The 15,975-nt window shown below is 49.2% G+C and overlaps 1 protein-coding gene and 1 long non-coding RNA gene across 7 annotated transcripts in view; one reads left to right on the top strand and one right to left on the bottom strand.

Annotated features, from left to right (window-relative positions):
- Positions 1-15,975, top strand: part of PALLD (palladin, cytoskeletal associated protein) — a 368,664-nt gene that overhangs the window by 1,862 nt on the left and 350,827 nt on the right. For all 5 annotated transcript variants that reach the window (XM_025281296.3, XM_025281294.3, XM_025281295.3 and 2 more), the window contains exon 2: positions 10,444-11,472. In XM_025281296.3, the coding sequence (XP_025137081.3) occupies positions 10,508-11,472 (965 nt within the window). In that variant the 5' untranslated portion in view covers positions 10,444-10,507. The remainder of the gene's footprint in view (positions 1-10,443; positions 11,473-15,975) is intronic.
- On the bottom strand, positions 475-6,819 carry LOC123332734. Of its 2 annotated transcripts, none has more exons than XR_006549714.1 (3): positions 6,681-6,819; positions 6,362-6,496; positions 475-533 (listed from the first exon to the last, which is right to left on the bottom strand). It is a non-coding gene; the product is annotated as an uncharacterized LOC123332734 (long non-coding RNA). The 2 variants fall into 2 exon arrangements; XR_006549713.1 differs by having other exon boundaries at positions 478-533; positions 6,300-6,496.

Raw genomic sequence — 15,975 nt, forward strand, 5'->3', positions numbered from 1 at the left:
AGACTCTGATGTCTGGGAGTATTTAAAGCTGGAGAAAAAATATGCCATGCCTCCCTGTGATGACAACTTGCTTAAAGATTAGGAAAGAGTGGAATCCACATGTGTTTATTAAGAAATAGTTGATAAAATTGTTGTGCATTTTTTTGCATCAAACAGGGTTTAATAAAGTTTTCATATTTGCCTTTTGTCCTATAGGGCCCTTGGTAAAAAGAACATTACAAAGAAAGGAAGGAAGGAAGGGAGGATTGATTTTAAAATGATGATTACATCTGATTCACTTTGTTGTACAGCAGAAACTAACACAACATTGTGAAGCTATTACAGTGGTGTGAGTGTGCACTCAGTCATGTCCAGCCCTTTGCGGCCCCATGGACTGTAGCCCATAAGGCTCCTCTGTCCAAGGGATTTTCCAGGCAAGAACACTGGAGCAGGTTGCCATTCCCTTCTCCAGGGGATCCTCCTGACCAAGGGATGGAACCTGCATCTCTTAGGTCTCCAGCATTGGTAGGCAGATTCTTGACCACTAGCGCCACCTGGGAAGACCCAATAAAATAAAAACTTCTTTAAATACTTGGAGAAATTAAAAAACAAATAAATGACGATTAAAGAAGACAACTGAGGTAACATAAACACACTTTGTTTAACCCTTAATGAAGTGGACAGCCTCTTTTGGAAGAGCTGCACCCTGAGGAGGAAGGCACGAAGCTTTATAGGAAGAGAACAGGGAAGAGAAAAATGGAAATAACTTGATTGGCTGGGGTTGCAGAGTCACTGTTGTTTGTGGCGAGACGAGCAAGGAGGTAAACTGGGAAGCCAGCGCTGGCCTGGCTTGGGGCTGGCTGACCGCATGCAAATATTTCAAGCAGAGTGTCTCTGGTAGCTCAGCTGGTAAAGAATCTGCCTGCAATGCAGGAGACCCAGTTCGATTCCTGGGTAGGAAAGTTCCCCTGGAGAAGAGATAGGTCTTGGGCTTCCCTGGTGGCTCAGATGGTAAAGAACCCAATGCAGGAGATATTAGAGACATGGATTTGATTCCTGGGTCAGGAAGATCCTCTGGAGAAGGGAATGGCAACCCTCTCTAGTATTCTTGCCTGGGAAATCCCATGGACAGAGGAGTTTGGCGGAACACAGTCCATGGAGTTTCAGAGAATTGGACACAACTAAGTGACTAAGTAGAGAGTGTCCTTAAGGACACAGAAGTTCCCCGTGCTTCGGTTTGGTGACATGGGCCCCAGGCAGGAGCAGCTCCATGTTGGACCTAACCTAAAAATGTTAATTCAACAGAAGGAAGAAATTTCATATAGGAACTGCATGTGCTTCCAGAACAAGAAAAAAAAAATGTTTTAAAGCTTTTGCAAATTTGGTTTTAATAGTTTGGGTTTTATTTTAAAATATTTTTAGTCCTGAATCTTTGTACCAATGGTTTTTAATACTTTTAGTAACTGTTTAAATAGGAATGGAATGGGGAGGGAGGAGGGAGGAGGGTTCAGGATGGGGAACACATGTATACCTGTGGCGGATTCATTTTGATATTTGGCAAAACTAATACAATTATGTAAAGTTTAAAAAATAAAATTAAATTAAAAAAAAAATAAAAAAAATAGGAAAATAAACAGAAAGCAAAATGCTAAATTAAACATTGAAATCACTCAGAATTTCCACTCCTACCCCAAAGATAACAGCAACCAAAGATTCCCCTAACTGCATGACTCCTTACCCACCACAGATGTAATCAGCGCCCACTGCCTGATTTCCAATCTTGCAACCTTCCTGTGTATTTATATCTAAGTATCTATGTACTTTTAAATGCCCTGTGAAATGTTGCTGCCACTGTCTGGACTCTGTAAAGGACCTGGCCCCTGTGGTTTAGAATACTGAGTGATCCTTGCTGCCTGTCAGTCTTTTTCTAACATCAAAGACTTTTCCCCTTCAAAATTGTAGTAGCTCATCAATACCTACAAACTATTCCATAAACTACTGCAAAAGTGCTCCCTTTATCTAAATTATTCAAGTAAATATCCATAATGTGCTCACTGGGAAAAGACAATATGGCAGTTCCACGTAGGTTTCAACTGTAAGTCTATTTCTTGCCGGTTCAACTTTGGCCAAACAATTGGATGTTTTTATGCCATAGGTTGGATAATCAAAATAATCAAAAGAAAAACAGTGTTTACCCTATTATTCTCAGGATCCAATGGTTCACTATAGATTTTCCTGGACTTACATGGGGCTCGCTCCCGGCACACCCATCCCAAGTTGAAAATGCTTTGAATACATCTCACTTACCTACCAGCCCAGCCCACCTTTGTTACTAACCAGGGCTCTTGCCTCCTTAATCAATAGAAATTGATGAGAGGCCTGAGGAGAAATTCAGACAAGGCTTTACTAGGGCTTCTGCTGCAGTGGCAGGGATCGAGAACAAACAACAGGTTCCCTTGATCACTTGCTCCCTAAGGGGGGTGGTCAAGCTGCTCTGTTATATGGGGTGAGGGTAGTGGAGTGTCCAGGGGTTGAGCTGGAAGGGTGGCTTAGGTGGCTTGCCCACCCCTCTGGTGTTGGTGTGTGCAGAGGGCATGTGCATGTACCTGCTTTTGTTTCAAATGCTTCAGAAGTGGCAGTTGGGCTTTGTGGTGTCTTTGTATCTTGCCATCCATAATTTAGGGCTTCCCAGGTAGCACTAGTGGTAAAGAACCTGCCTTCCAATGTAGGAGATGTAAGTGAAGTGGGTTCCGTCCCTGGGTCAGGAAGATCCCCTGGAGGAGGGCAAGGCAACCCACTCCAGTATTCTTGCCTGAAGAATTCCATGGACAGAGGAGCCTGGTGGGCTATGGTTCGTAAGTTCACAAAGAGTCAGACATGATTGAAGTGACTGAGCATGCACATCCATAATTTGCCCCTATCACTCATGCAGTTATTTTTAGGCCCTTATAGTTTGTTTGTATTTTGTTGCTTGAGGAGATGACTGTCCAGATGCAAGCACTACAGCAAAGGGCCACAGGTTCTGGCCTGTCTCACCTTCAGTGTGCCAAGAACACTTCCATCAGTCTGCAGTTGGGCAAAACCATCTAACACAAAGCCTGCTTTTCAATAACGTGTTGAGTATCTTGTGTAAGTCATTGACTACTGAACTGACAGTGAAAAGCAGAGGGGTTGTCTGGGTCCAGAAGAGTTGTAAGTACATCAGTTGTTTACCCTCATGATCATGGGGCTGACTGGGCACAGTGGCCACTTCCCAGCATCTCCAGAGAGGATGGGATTATGTCACTGGCTGGGGAAAAGAAACAAGTTCAAACTTCCTAGTACAATTTCTACTGAAGGCCTATCACTTTCATAGCACTGTAAAGCTGATCTGTCCAACCACTGCAAGTCAGATCATCAGTTTGGGAAAGCCTTCAGCTCAAAACTTGGAAATGGCATTCTTTGGGGAAGGTGAGCTTTTATTGTTTGCATCTGAATTCTTCTCCCTCCAAGACCCTGTTGCTTCTCATGAGGTACTTTGTCTCCCTCAACCTCTCAGTCAGGGAATTTTTTTATGAATACATTTCAGCAGCCAATGTGCTTGCCTCTGGAGATGGTGCAGGGGGTGTCCACAAGTCTTTTCTGACCCACAAAATAGAGGGTTATCCTGGGCAGCATAGATCTTGTTTTCAGATAATTACCCCCCAAGGTCAGCAACTCTAAACACAAATGTTATTCATAATTTTAAAATCTATCTTTCTGTCTTTTCTATTAGTTGTGCATTCATCTGTGAATCATATACATTTATAAGTCTATTACATGTTGAGGAACTCAAAAATAAGTGTTTTCCCAAACACCAAGATAGCAATGCTGAGACAATTTAAGAAGATAAAATTGCTTATGTCAGAATGTGATACACATAAAAAATATTAAATGTTCAGTGAAAACTTACTTATAGGCTCTATATTTCATAGTTGAATATGTGTCCAACAGGCCAGATAATGTGAACTTAGGGAGAAGTTGTGCACCATAAAATTAACAGTTAGAAATAACCTATAAATTGAGTGGCAAGAAATTCCTTAAGAATGGATGAAATATGCACAGGGATGCAACGACACAGGTGACCACGGGAGTTAGCGCCTGACAGCGGTGCTTCCTTGGGATACGTCAGCTGTGGATAGCTGCTTGCCGAAGGTCAAGACCGACAGGCAGCTACGATGCCTCCTGGTGTTTTTTTTCAGACCCTCCCAAACCTGTGCTTTCCTGAACGTTTGCTCATGACTGAGAGTTTGGCATCACATGTGATTATCATCATCACCGGCTGGAGGAGGGTGCCCGCAGCTCCCCACTGCACGGCTCAAGAGTCTGAAGCACTGCTGGGCTAAAGTGTCCTCCTGCTGGCACTGCCACCCTGCTCCCACAGTGGAACGGCCTGGTCTGTGACACCAACGGCAGCCTGCAAACACCCATCCAGCCCGTCCCGCTTCACTTGTTCCCTAACAACTTTGGGAGATGATCCAACAGATGAAAACACATTACAATTTCCCAAGATCAACTAACAAAAGATTGACGACCAAACCAAGCCTAAGAAATCAGAGCCTGACACTTTCTGTTTCCTAGTTTTCGCGTGTGTGTGTCATGTCTGACTCTTCGCGACCCCATGGACTGTAGCCCACCAGGCCCCTCTGTCCATGGGATTCTCCAGGCAAGAGTACTGGAGTGGGTTGCCATTCCCTCCTCCAGGGGATCTTCCCGACCCAGTGATTGAACCTGGGTCTCCTGCATTGCAGGCAGACTCTCCACTGTCTGAGTCAACAGTGGAGCCCTTCCACTTTTTATTTTTCCCTCTTAAAATGGCAGCTCCTTAGGGCAGAGAAGCCCCCTTTCCTCATGGCTGTGTCCCCAGCCTGCAAAACAGGCATGTAGTAGGCACTCAGAGAATCATTGCTGGTGAATAAGAAAGTAAGACAGAAACATGCTTTGACTAAAAACATTTGTATTTCTATGACTCAGAATTTAACTCTGAACTTGCTGGGACCCATGATGAAGGGTATCAACACTCACAGAATTCCCCTCATCTAATAGTAGACGTGCCAGAAAAGGAATGTCTATCTGGTTCTGAATATTTTCACAACAAACTTTTCTTGATGGTCATGAAAACCATAAAAATCACTGTCTCTATAGATAAGGGTTTTTGTTTTTTTTTTCCCAGACCTACCACTTTTGTTTTTGAACAGTAACACCTATATATAGTTTGTGTGTACTTGTTAATGGCTATGAACACGCAACACTGATTACTTTATCAAGTCCTTCTCAGAAAGCAGAGCCCAGGCGTTGAGTGACCACTGATAAGACAGGTGACAAAACCAGGCAAAGAGCAGAACGCCTCCTCACTGAAGAGATCCCAGCCCAGGGAGGAGTCTGGGGCCAGGGGCTGAGAGCAAGAGGAGGTCACAGACAGGTCTGCATCTGCCGTGGCCGTGTGGCTCCCTCTCCTGTCCAATCCCACCCAGGACTCAAACCCGGTTCAAACACCAGGTTGGTTCTTCCTCAACTGCCACGATCGTGACCTACACCCTGCCAGATGTCTGCCACACAGAGGCTGTCACACACCTGTCTCACACACCTGCTTTCCTGACCTTCACAGGGCTCTTACCTCATACTTCAATAAAATGAGAGTATAGCAAAATACCTGCAAAGAAGGTTGTTGTTGAGTCCCTCAGTCATGTCCAACTCTTTGCAACTGTGGGGACTGTAGTCCGCCAGGCTCCTCTGTCCATGGGATTCTCCAGGCAAGAATACTAGAGTGGGTTGCCACTGCCTTCTCCAGGGGATCTTCCTATCACAGGGTCAAACCTATAAGTCCTGCATTGGCAGGTGGATTCTTTACCACTGAGTCACCAGGGAAGCCCTCAGAAGGAGTGGATTTGATTGACTGGGCGGTCACCAACAAGAAGTGAAATTAAGTACAGTTTTCAAGGAGCTGGAGTTGGAAACGCAGAACAGACAGGAAGGGCAAAGAAACTGCATGTGCAAAGCGTGGGGATATGGAAGAATACAACTGTTCACAGCAGGGAGTGGACAGCTGGGCACAGGGACACAGGACCTGTCCGAGTGACGTGGGGCATGAGACCCGAGAATTCACGTTTCATTGACACCCAGGAGTGCACAGGGAGCCTGCCTCCTACATGTGGACCTCCTCTTATGGGGTGGGGGCCCCAGTGGGGAAAAGGGAGCAAAGGAGTGACATGGCGAAACTTGTGTGATTTCTCCCACCGTCAGATCTCCCGTGTCAATAGCCATCACCACGTCCCTCCCTCCTCCTCTTTGGTTTCTCTGACCTTGTCTAATCCCTCTTCCTGGATCAAGGTTCCTGACAGAGGACGAACCTTGCCTGGCTCACCTTCTTCTTTGTATAGTCAGTGAGGAAAAAACAGTTGTCGACGGAATTCATGTCCGCTTCTCACTCTGGGAAAGGATGAGTGACCAAAACCCGCAGGAGGCGTTTCTTCTCCTGCGCAGGCTGGACCCACAGGCTCTAGAGGAAAACAAGCGACTAAACCACTGACAGGGAAGACACGAAGGAGATGGAGGGGAAGTGGAAGGATCTTGAGGAGATTCTGCTTCCCTCAGAAAGAACAGAGCAGGCAGAGATGTACAGACGTGCGGGAGCCTCACCCAGACTTGCCCGCCGTCCACGCCGCTCTGCAGCGGACACTCACCTCGCGCCATCTTTATTTGCTTTTCAGTGAGCTGCATTTTCTTTCCGTTTTGGCCCCCATAAAGTTGCTTTATTTTGATTCCCAGTAAAGCAAGGAAGAGAGAAGAGGTGACTGCAGGTCAGTGTGTCGACTCCGCGTGTGGCCCCGAGTCTCAGGCAGGCTGGGGCCCGGGAGAGCCGGCGGCCGCTGCAGCAAGCACTGCGGCTGCTCTGGGGGCGGGGCCCCCGAGGCCCCACCCAGCGCTGAGCAGGACCACGCTCTGTCCTGCCGTGACATTCGCCCGACACCCGGATGGGGCCCTCTGAGGGCCAGCAGCGTCCGTCACCATCAGCGGCGTGCTCCGGGCTGCCCGTGCCTGGCTCTATTTTACCTCCTCTGCCCTTCCTCCCTGTGACCTCTCAGCCCCTGACCAAGCTGTGCACTCCTACGTCTACCAGACCCGGCACATGCGTGTCTCCATCCTCCACCCCACAGCGGGCAGCTGCCCTCGGAGCGGTGCGACCCACACAGAAAGCACCACCTCCCTCCTCAGCGAGCCCAACACCTTTCCACCTGCCAACTCCTCCACGACGTAGTGGAAGCGGGAGGCAGGAAAAGGCAAGGACCGCGGGGACACACCATCATCTGAAAGCAGGCCCAGAGTCGGAGGCGTGAAGGGACCCAGGCCCGGTCAGTGAGCAGCCCTTAGTGGCCCACTCAGCCAGCCGTCGGGGAGCGGTGGTCGTCAGGCTGAGCAGTGAGATAAGAGGCGGGTCTGTCTTCTCACACAGCCTCAGGCCAGAGAATGAGCTGGGGGCCCAGGAGCAGTCTGGGGGCTCTGTCCTGTGGGCTCCAGAGGCTCACCAAGGCTGCTGGCCAAGACCAGGCCTCCAGGTGGCAGTGAGCCAATCCCCATTCACGCCTCTGTGATCTGATGGCATCACCCATCTGCATGGGACCTGCCCCCACGTCTGGGCATCCTGAGGAGCCTGAGGCCAGCTGGGTCCTAGGTGCCCGGCCCCCTCAGCCATGACCGCTGGACGGGTCTGGGGACCTGGCCTTGAGAGGCACCATCTGAGCTCTGCCTTCTCTTGGCCAGGACGGGGGCAGGGGAGGGTGGCAGCTGCACCTGGGGGCCTGGCCTTTCTTTTCAGATCAGAGAGGACAGTTGGTTTGGTGGACATTTACAAGAGCACTGTGATGGTGCCCTGCCTCAAAAACACAGGCTTTGACACCAAGACATTTGCCACAACGCACCATGCCCTCCTCCCCCTTTCCGAGATGTGGGCTTTGCTGAGAGCTTTTGGAGTTTACAGTTTTTAAGGCAGAAGCCACCCGTCACCTTACAGGACCTGCAATAAACCTATCTCTGCTCCAAATTTCAAGGTTTTTATGTTTTTCTGCCTCATTGTGTGTCAGGCACAGGGATCACAGATGGGGCTCTTGAGGTGCCTTGAAGTAGCTACCCCTGTAGTAGGTGTTGGGGGTCCTGAAGATGCCCATCTCCCAGTCGTAGGTCACCCTCATCCACCAGGGCACCGAGAGGCCCACCCCAGCTCCTCCTGCAGCTCCTTGAGTGGCAGCTGTGCCTCCTCCGGTTGGGCCACCTGCCCCTCCATGTGCCCCCAGCACTCGTGGTGTGCTGCATTTTCTATGTCTTCTCACCAACACATAGTTGCCAGAAGTACTGTGGGGAAGAAGCCATGTAACCTAGGGACTATAATGGAGATGTCTGCAGTTGTACTTCTTTGCTTAAGGTAAATATCGCTCAGTCGTGTCTGACTCTTTGCGACCCCATGGGGTGTAGCCTACCAGGTTCCTCCGTCCATGGGATTTTCCAGGTGAGAATACTGGAATGGGTTGCCATTTCCTTCTCCAAGAGACCTTCCCAACCCAGGGATTGAACCCAGGTCTCCCGTGTTGTAGGCAGACGCTCTACCATCTGAGCCACCGGGGAAGTTCTTTGCTTACAGCCTCTTAATTTGAGTGTTGGTTGAATAACACAGAAATCTCTGAGGCATACTATTCTGGTGAGCTTGCGCCACGTAGAAACCTCTCCTTCCATCCACATTCTGAGTGCTTTCCTGAGTCCTGTGCATGTTTTAGCAGCAATATTGGGGTCACAGATTAAACCTGGACTATATATGCCCTCCTGCTATTATTTTTTCTTTCACTCTGCAAGCAGTTTATAAGCAACACCTGATTCAGACAACCGGATCCCATCAGGTGGCACCTCTTTAAAACCACAAGTGTGAGACGAACAGTGTGGGTCATCATATGGGGTGGAGTCTTGGCTCCCCTCTCAGTTTTTTTCTTTCTAAACTGGGCCTGCCAGTTTTGCAGTCTTCTGCTTGTTTGGGGTGTTGGTTTTTTTAATTTATTATTTTTAGTTGCACTGGGTCTTCGCTGTGGTGCTTCGGCTTCTCACTGCGGTGGCTCCTCTCGTTGCGGAGCGCTGACTCTAGGGCATGAGGGCTTCAGTAGCTGCAGCACGTGTGACCAGTAATTGTGGTTCCAAGGCTCTAGAGCACGGGCTCAATAGTTACAGTGAACGGACTCAGTTGCTCCTCAACATCTGGGATCTTCCCGTATCAGGGATCATCGAAACTGTGTCCCCTGCATTGGCAGGTGGATTCTTAACCACTGAAGCACCAGGGAAGCCCTAGTTGTACAGTTTTTAAGGGAAATAATCTGTATTATGGCTGTTGGTAAATGCCTCCCCCATGCTGAGCAGTCCAGTGATTATCTGCCCCTTTATGGGGAAATTTGCTGACTAGAGCACAACTGTCCCTCTGCACCTGAAATTTAGTAATCAATTTTCAGCTCTGCCTTGAATTAACTAATGAATGAATGAATGAATGTGAATGCACATATGGGCACACCAGGAAAGGAAGAGATGAAAAGGTTTCAAAAATTTCATCAAAAACTAAACACTGATGAAAACAAATCAAAGTGCATTTTGTGGTTTAGGGTGACATAAGCAGAGTCAGATTTGCTTAAAATATCAACACACTCCTATTCTCATAACATCAATGAAATTCGAGCTGTAAGAGAGGTGGGTGGGGCGATGGAGGAGGGCCTGAGGGTCAGAAGCCCTGGACCACTCACAGCACCAATGGCGGGGTCACCCTCCTGAATTATTTAAAGAGCTTTAGTGAGATGCTTGGGCTTCCCCAAGGTGTCAGTTGTAAAGAATCCTCTTTCCAATGCAGGAGATGTGAATTTGATCCCTGGGTTGGGAAGATCCCCTGGAGGAGGGCATGGCAACCCATTCCAGTATTCTTGCCTGGAGAATCCCATGGACAGAGGAGCCTGGAGGGCTACAGTCTATAGGGTCACAAAGAGTCAGACATGACGGAAGCAACTTGCACAGCACAGCACCGTGAGATGCTTAGTATTCACTCGGGGGCAAATATCAAATTAAAATAATGAACAAGGAACTTCCCTGAGGGTCCAGTTAGGACTCTATGCTTTCACTGCAGGCAGTGCAGGTTCCATTCCTGGTTCCAGAAGTAAGATCCCACAAGCCAGACGGTCAAATAAATAAAAATTGAATTTAAAAAATTAGGAAAACGGTCAATGATAAACACAGGTATGCACGACGCTTTTTCCAATTTATAGAGGAAATAATTTTAAAAGTATGTTTTCCCCTTTATGTTTCTCCCAACTTGTGGATGAGTAGTACCGTGGTCATACACGCGCGCGCGCGCGCACACACACACACACACACACACACACAACCCCAGTCGTTCCTACTAACGCAGGTGTGTCTCCTGTCCTTCAGAGCCTGTGTTCAAGACACCGGCCTTCCTGTGGAAGCGGACGGAGTGCATGAGCGCCTCTCGACTATGTCCGAGACGTCTTCCCACGACTCCTTCTACGACTCGCTCTCAGACCTGCTGGAGGATGGCGAGAATGCGGCCTTCTTCCCCGGGCTGTCGGCCTTCCTCAGCCAGGAGGAGATCCACAAGAGTCTGGATCTGGCCCGCAGGGCCATAGCCAGCTCCGAGACGGACGACTGCGAGGAGGTCCCGCAGCACTGCAGCCCCTCGCCCAGGAGCCGCCGGAAGCCACCGGCCCCTCTGGAGGCCCGGCCGGGCGAGCGTGCGTCCCCAGGTATACCTGGGGACCGCAGGCAGGTACCTGCCGCGCCTCCGCCAGCGGAGCAAGCCCAGCGCATCTCCTCACCCGCATCGCGGAGGAAGCCTGGAGTCTCGCCCCTGCTGGCCAGGCCCAGCTACATCCGGAGCCTGCGCAAGGCTGGGAAGCAGGTGGCCAAGGCCCCCAGCACCACTGCCAAGCCCAGGGCTACGCGCCCCGGCAGGGCTGGCCCCCAGAGCCCGCTGAATGACAAGGCGGCCACCCTCATAGAGGAGCTGACCTCCATCTTCCGAGAAGCTGCCAAGCCCAGAACCAGGAGCCCCGACGGGGAGTCCTCGTCCCCGGACAGCGGGTACCTGTCCCCTAAGAACCAGCCGTCAGACCCGAGGAGCGCCTCGGCCAGCCGGAGCCCCACCCGGGACCAGCAGGACGTCGAGGCCGAGGCCAGGCCCCCGGCACCCGGGCATCTCCCCACCCGGGACAGGCAGGACGTGGAGGCTGGGGCCAGGCCCCCAGAGCCCAGGCATCACCACCCCGTGGCCCAGGATGTGGCCCGGCCCAGCCGCAGCCCCTCATCCCCACCGCCCCGCAGCGCCCACCACCCACCAGCCGCTCCCCGGTTCATCCAGAAGCTGCGGAGCCAAGAAGTGGCAGAAGGTAGTCGGGTCCACCTGGAGTGCAGAGTCACTGGGAACCCACCTCCTCGGGTCAGGTAGGACTCTGGTTGCGGAGATTAGATGCTTTGCGTAGACCTCACTGGTACTTTAGTGTGAGAGAAGAGATTACTGTTACAAGGCAAGGGCTTGGCTCCCCAAGTGCACAGACGCAAGTATTATGGCCCTGGCTTTTAAGGAAAGGAAAAGCTCCATTGTAAGTTGGACCAGCAGGGAGACAGGAGCCAAGGCTCAAATCCGGTTCTCGATCCAGGGATCAGGGTGGAATTTAAGGGTCTAGGAAATTTCAAGCTTGGAAGCTGCCTTGATGATAGTCCACAGTATGTACCTCGTGCTGGAGCCGGGTCATCCTCACTTAGGGACTCCTTGCTTGGTAAAATGCAAGTGTGGCAGCTTTTCTATGCTCTGATATCTGCAGACTGAAAATGCTGGGTTTGTGGTCATCCTGGAGATGGCTGGGGTGCAGGGGGTTGGAGGGGCATGGGGTGGGGGGTGTGGGGGTGTGAACCCATCTTGAACTTGCGCAGTGCGGTCTCCCTACAGTAACTGCAGATTTCCTCAATACACCTATGCAAGGAGCTATGTCCATTTAAGCTCGGTGATGTTTTACCTGCTTTTTCTTTGCTCACGCCTCTGTCTTGAGGGAAGTAGGGGTGAGGGCCTCTGCTAGCTGCTTCCTGCTGATGATGGATGTGGGTTTTTATAAGAAGAATGAAATTGTTTTGCACTTACCTAATAAATATTTGTGTGTCCCACCTTGAACTCTGAAGTCTCAGGCAATCATCCTATGAGTCGGGGGCGGGGCCGGTGGTGCTCTTTAAATGTAGGAGGTGGACAATGAGGACAGAATTTGATGAGTAAGAGGATTAACCCTGAGATACTATGGCTCCTAACTTTAACAGTCCTTCAAAACAGATCTTATTTCTTTGGGAATCCATGAAAACCTGTTTTTAACATTTTAGTGATTGAATTTGGATTTATGTAGGCCTGTACCAGACTCTTAGGTCAAAATAGTCTGCTTTTGAGATGCTACTGTCTTCTCGTCTTGGCCAGGTGGAGTCTTAGCTGTTTCCTTTTGAAGAGTTACTTAAAGTACCTAGGATTGGGGTGGCCAGGGTGCGACTACTTTGGCTTTCCTGGAGGATGTGTAACCAGAAGGACGTCACAGGGGCTATTTCACATGCCTGCACGGGTGCTCACTGTGTGGGTTTGTCCAAGTGTGAGGAGGATGCAGTCCTAGGGCTTGTGCAGTGCAAGGGGACGTCGTGGGAAACCCTAGACACATATTTATGTGTAGAAGAGAAGACAGCACCGAGACGCTGTACACGTTTTATCAAATGTAATGCTGTTACCACTGAGACCTTCAGGAAGATCTCCCGTAGAACATCGCGTACAGGCTCAATAGGAGCTTGTTTTCAGGGCCACTCTGACCCTCAGCAGGGCAACTGGTCAGACCTTATCCCAGGTTACTCTGGTTTCTTGGCTTGTCTTGGCAACTGTCTTTTTGAAGGAATGATTCATTGTTTCTCCATGGACTGAGGTCTCCAAGAAGCATGAGCTTCATCACGTTCCAAGGGCCTTGACACCTTTGAGTCACCTCATCTATGAGAGCTCCTCTGTTGTCACTTTGAATCAGAAGAGGTGACCCCATACAAGGGATTATTTCTCAGAGGAAGGCCTTTGTTACTGCAGAAACTTTCTCTGTCCTATGTGGGAAAGCCTTGCCACTGTGATGACATCACCAGCGTCTAGATGTTTCTACAGTGTCCCTGGCACTTGGTGTACAGTGAAGTCTCTGTAGCCACCATCCTCTGGTTCTGTCCCTTGGGCATGTATCCCTTTTGTCATCAGGGTGGCCCAGTTTTAGGATTGTTTCTGGTGCAGATCAGCAATTTGGTTTACCTTTCGGATGCTCATTTGTGTTTATGGACCAACAATGAACTGCTGGAGTCCATGGCATCTCGCAGACCTCCCATCATGGGTTCCTCGGTGTAGATGAGTAAAATTCTGTCCATTAAATGTTTGGGATAAACTCATCATAAACCTGGCCTCTGTGGCTGTTCGTCCTGAGCGCCATCTAAGTCCCCAGAGTCTGCATGAACTCCCTGTGCATGCTCTCTGGATGATCCATTTCCAGATCCGAGGCTTCAACGAGGATGGGTTAGGATGTGGTAGGATGTGACCCTACCACACACTCAGAGTTAGTGGTAGGGTCTCTGGATCTGGGTCTTTGGTTCTGGATGCTTGTTGTGCCCTCATATCCACCTAATTATTTCCTTTAGTTAAGTGATGATCCGTTTTGAGTGACCCAAGCAGCTCCCAACAGCTGCTCCTCCTGGCATTTTAACAGCATTTATTAATAATAAGGTTGGTGTCTCCTCTGTGTGTTTCATTTCTCTCCTTCCTGACATCAGTGGACCTCTCTTTCCAGGTGGCCCCATGCACACATACGACGGAAAAGGCCAACTTGGAGTCAGTACGTGTGGTCACTGTCTCTTAGCTCCTAGGCTCAGGGCAGGAGACGATGAGAGCAGTGAGCTCTGGGCAGATGGACCCAGACGATGGCTTCTGCTTCCAGGGCTTCCTGATGAGCTACAATTGCATGCCCCCCTCCCTTGTTTGTGAAACTGGTCCCATCCAAGAGTATTTCTAAAGGCTGACCAGTCAGCTCAGGTCTTCAGTTATTTGTATACAGTTGTGAGCAGGCTCTCCTGTTGTCCTGGGGAGCAGAGTGGCTGGGTTTAGAGTCGATAGTGCCTGTAAAGTGACATTCAGGATGTCGAGTGGTGTGCCCTGGTCTTTGCCCCATCTCCCCGAAGTAAGCCCACATCCACTGTTTTGTTCTAGTAAAGGCAGTGCATGATGTGGAGTGTGCCGAGGGTTCATTTTTCAGCCCCTTGTGAAAGGTTGCAGTCACAGCCCAGAGGCAAACTGGCAATCCTTGATGTAGGCGCCCAGTTGTTTAGAAAAGTAAGCCTCAGGCCTTCTGATTGTATCTAAGTATTGAGTTAGCTCCAAGACTCACGCCATCTTTCATACACAAAATACCTGGGCAACCAAATGCTGGGCTCTTAAAAGTTTCTCCTTGGTGGTGTGGAACACATTATGACAGCGCAGCGTCCAGATTAATGGCTTATTGTCATTTCCTTTAAGAGCCTCATGTTTGTGTTTGGCTGAGTCCAAGGTCAGGAGTACAAAGATGAAATACTCAGCCATTCCTAGGAATCCTCACAAGCACCTTCTAGGGGTGGCTGCGGTCACCCTAGTTAATGCCTCTCCTCCATCTGGCAGTAAATTTATTTGTCTTTTTGATACTTCAAACACTAACTAGTTTAGAGTTGGTTGAGAAATTGTGTGCTCTTCCCTTGCAAACTTTATCAATCATATTTTGGTCTTCAGTTCAGTTCAGTCACTCAGTCGTGTCTGATTCTTTGTGACCCCATGAATCACAGCACGCCAGGCCTCCCTGTCCATCACCAACTCCTGGAGTTCACTCAAACTCATGTCCATTGGGTCGGTGATGCCATCCAGCCATCTCATCCTCTATCATCTCCTTCTCCTCTTGCCCCCAATCCCTCTGAGCATCAGAGTCTTTTCCGATGAGTCAACCCTTCCCATGAGGTGGCCAAAGTATTGGAGTTTCAGCTTTAGCATCAGTCCTTCCAAGGTACACCCAGGACTGATCTCCTTTAGGATGGACTGATTGGATCTGCTTGCAGTCCAAGGGACTCTCAAGAGTCTTCTCCAACACCATAGTTCAAAAGCATCAATTCTTCAGCGCTCAGCTTTCTTCACAGTCCAACTCTCACATCCATACATGACCACTGGAAAAACCATAGCCTTGACTAGATGAACCTTTGTTGGCAAAGTAATATCTCTGCTTTTCAATATACTATCTAGGTTGGTCATAACTTTCCTTCCAAGGAGTGTCTTTTAATTTCATGGCTGCAATCACTATCTGCAGTGATTTTGGAGCCCCCAAAAATAAAGTCTGACACTGTTTCCACTGTTTCCCCATCTATTTCCCATGAAATGATGGGACCAGATGCCATGATCTTAGTTTTCTGAATGTTGAGCTTTAAGCCAACTTTTTCACTCTCCTTTTTCACTTTCATCAAGAGGCTTTTTAGTTCCTCTTCACTTTCTGCCATAAGGGTGGTGTCATCTGCATATCAGCCCTCAAATCCTGAATAGAACAGTTATCTCTGGTCCTGGGTTTTTGTACGGTTGGGATGGAAGTGTTACATGAAGATCAACAAGGTCTGAATAATGGATATTTAAAGAAGGTGATTGTCAGAGGCTTTATACCTTCCTTCATGTGCCTCTTTAGATGCCTGTTGCTTTATATTTGGACTTCCTTGATGGCTCATAGTGTAAAGAATCTGCCTGCATTTCAGGAGACCTGGGTTCAATTGCTGGGTCAGGAAGCTCCCCTGGAGAAGGGAATGGTTACCCACTCCAGTATTCTTGCCTGGGAAATCCCATGGACAGAGGAGCCTGGTAGACTACAGTTCATGGGGCGGCAAAGAGTCAGACATGAC

This window comes from Bubalus bubalis, chromosome 3 (assembly GCF_019923935.1).
Source record: "Bubalus bubalis isolate 160015118507 breed Murrah chromosome 3, NDDB_SH_1, whole genome shotgun sequence".
NCBI classification, from domain to species: domain Eukaryota; kingdom Metazoa; phylum Chordata; class Mammalia; order Artiodactyla; family Bovidae; genus Bubalus; species Bubalus bubalis.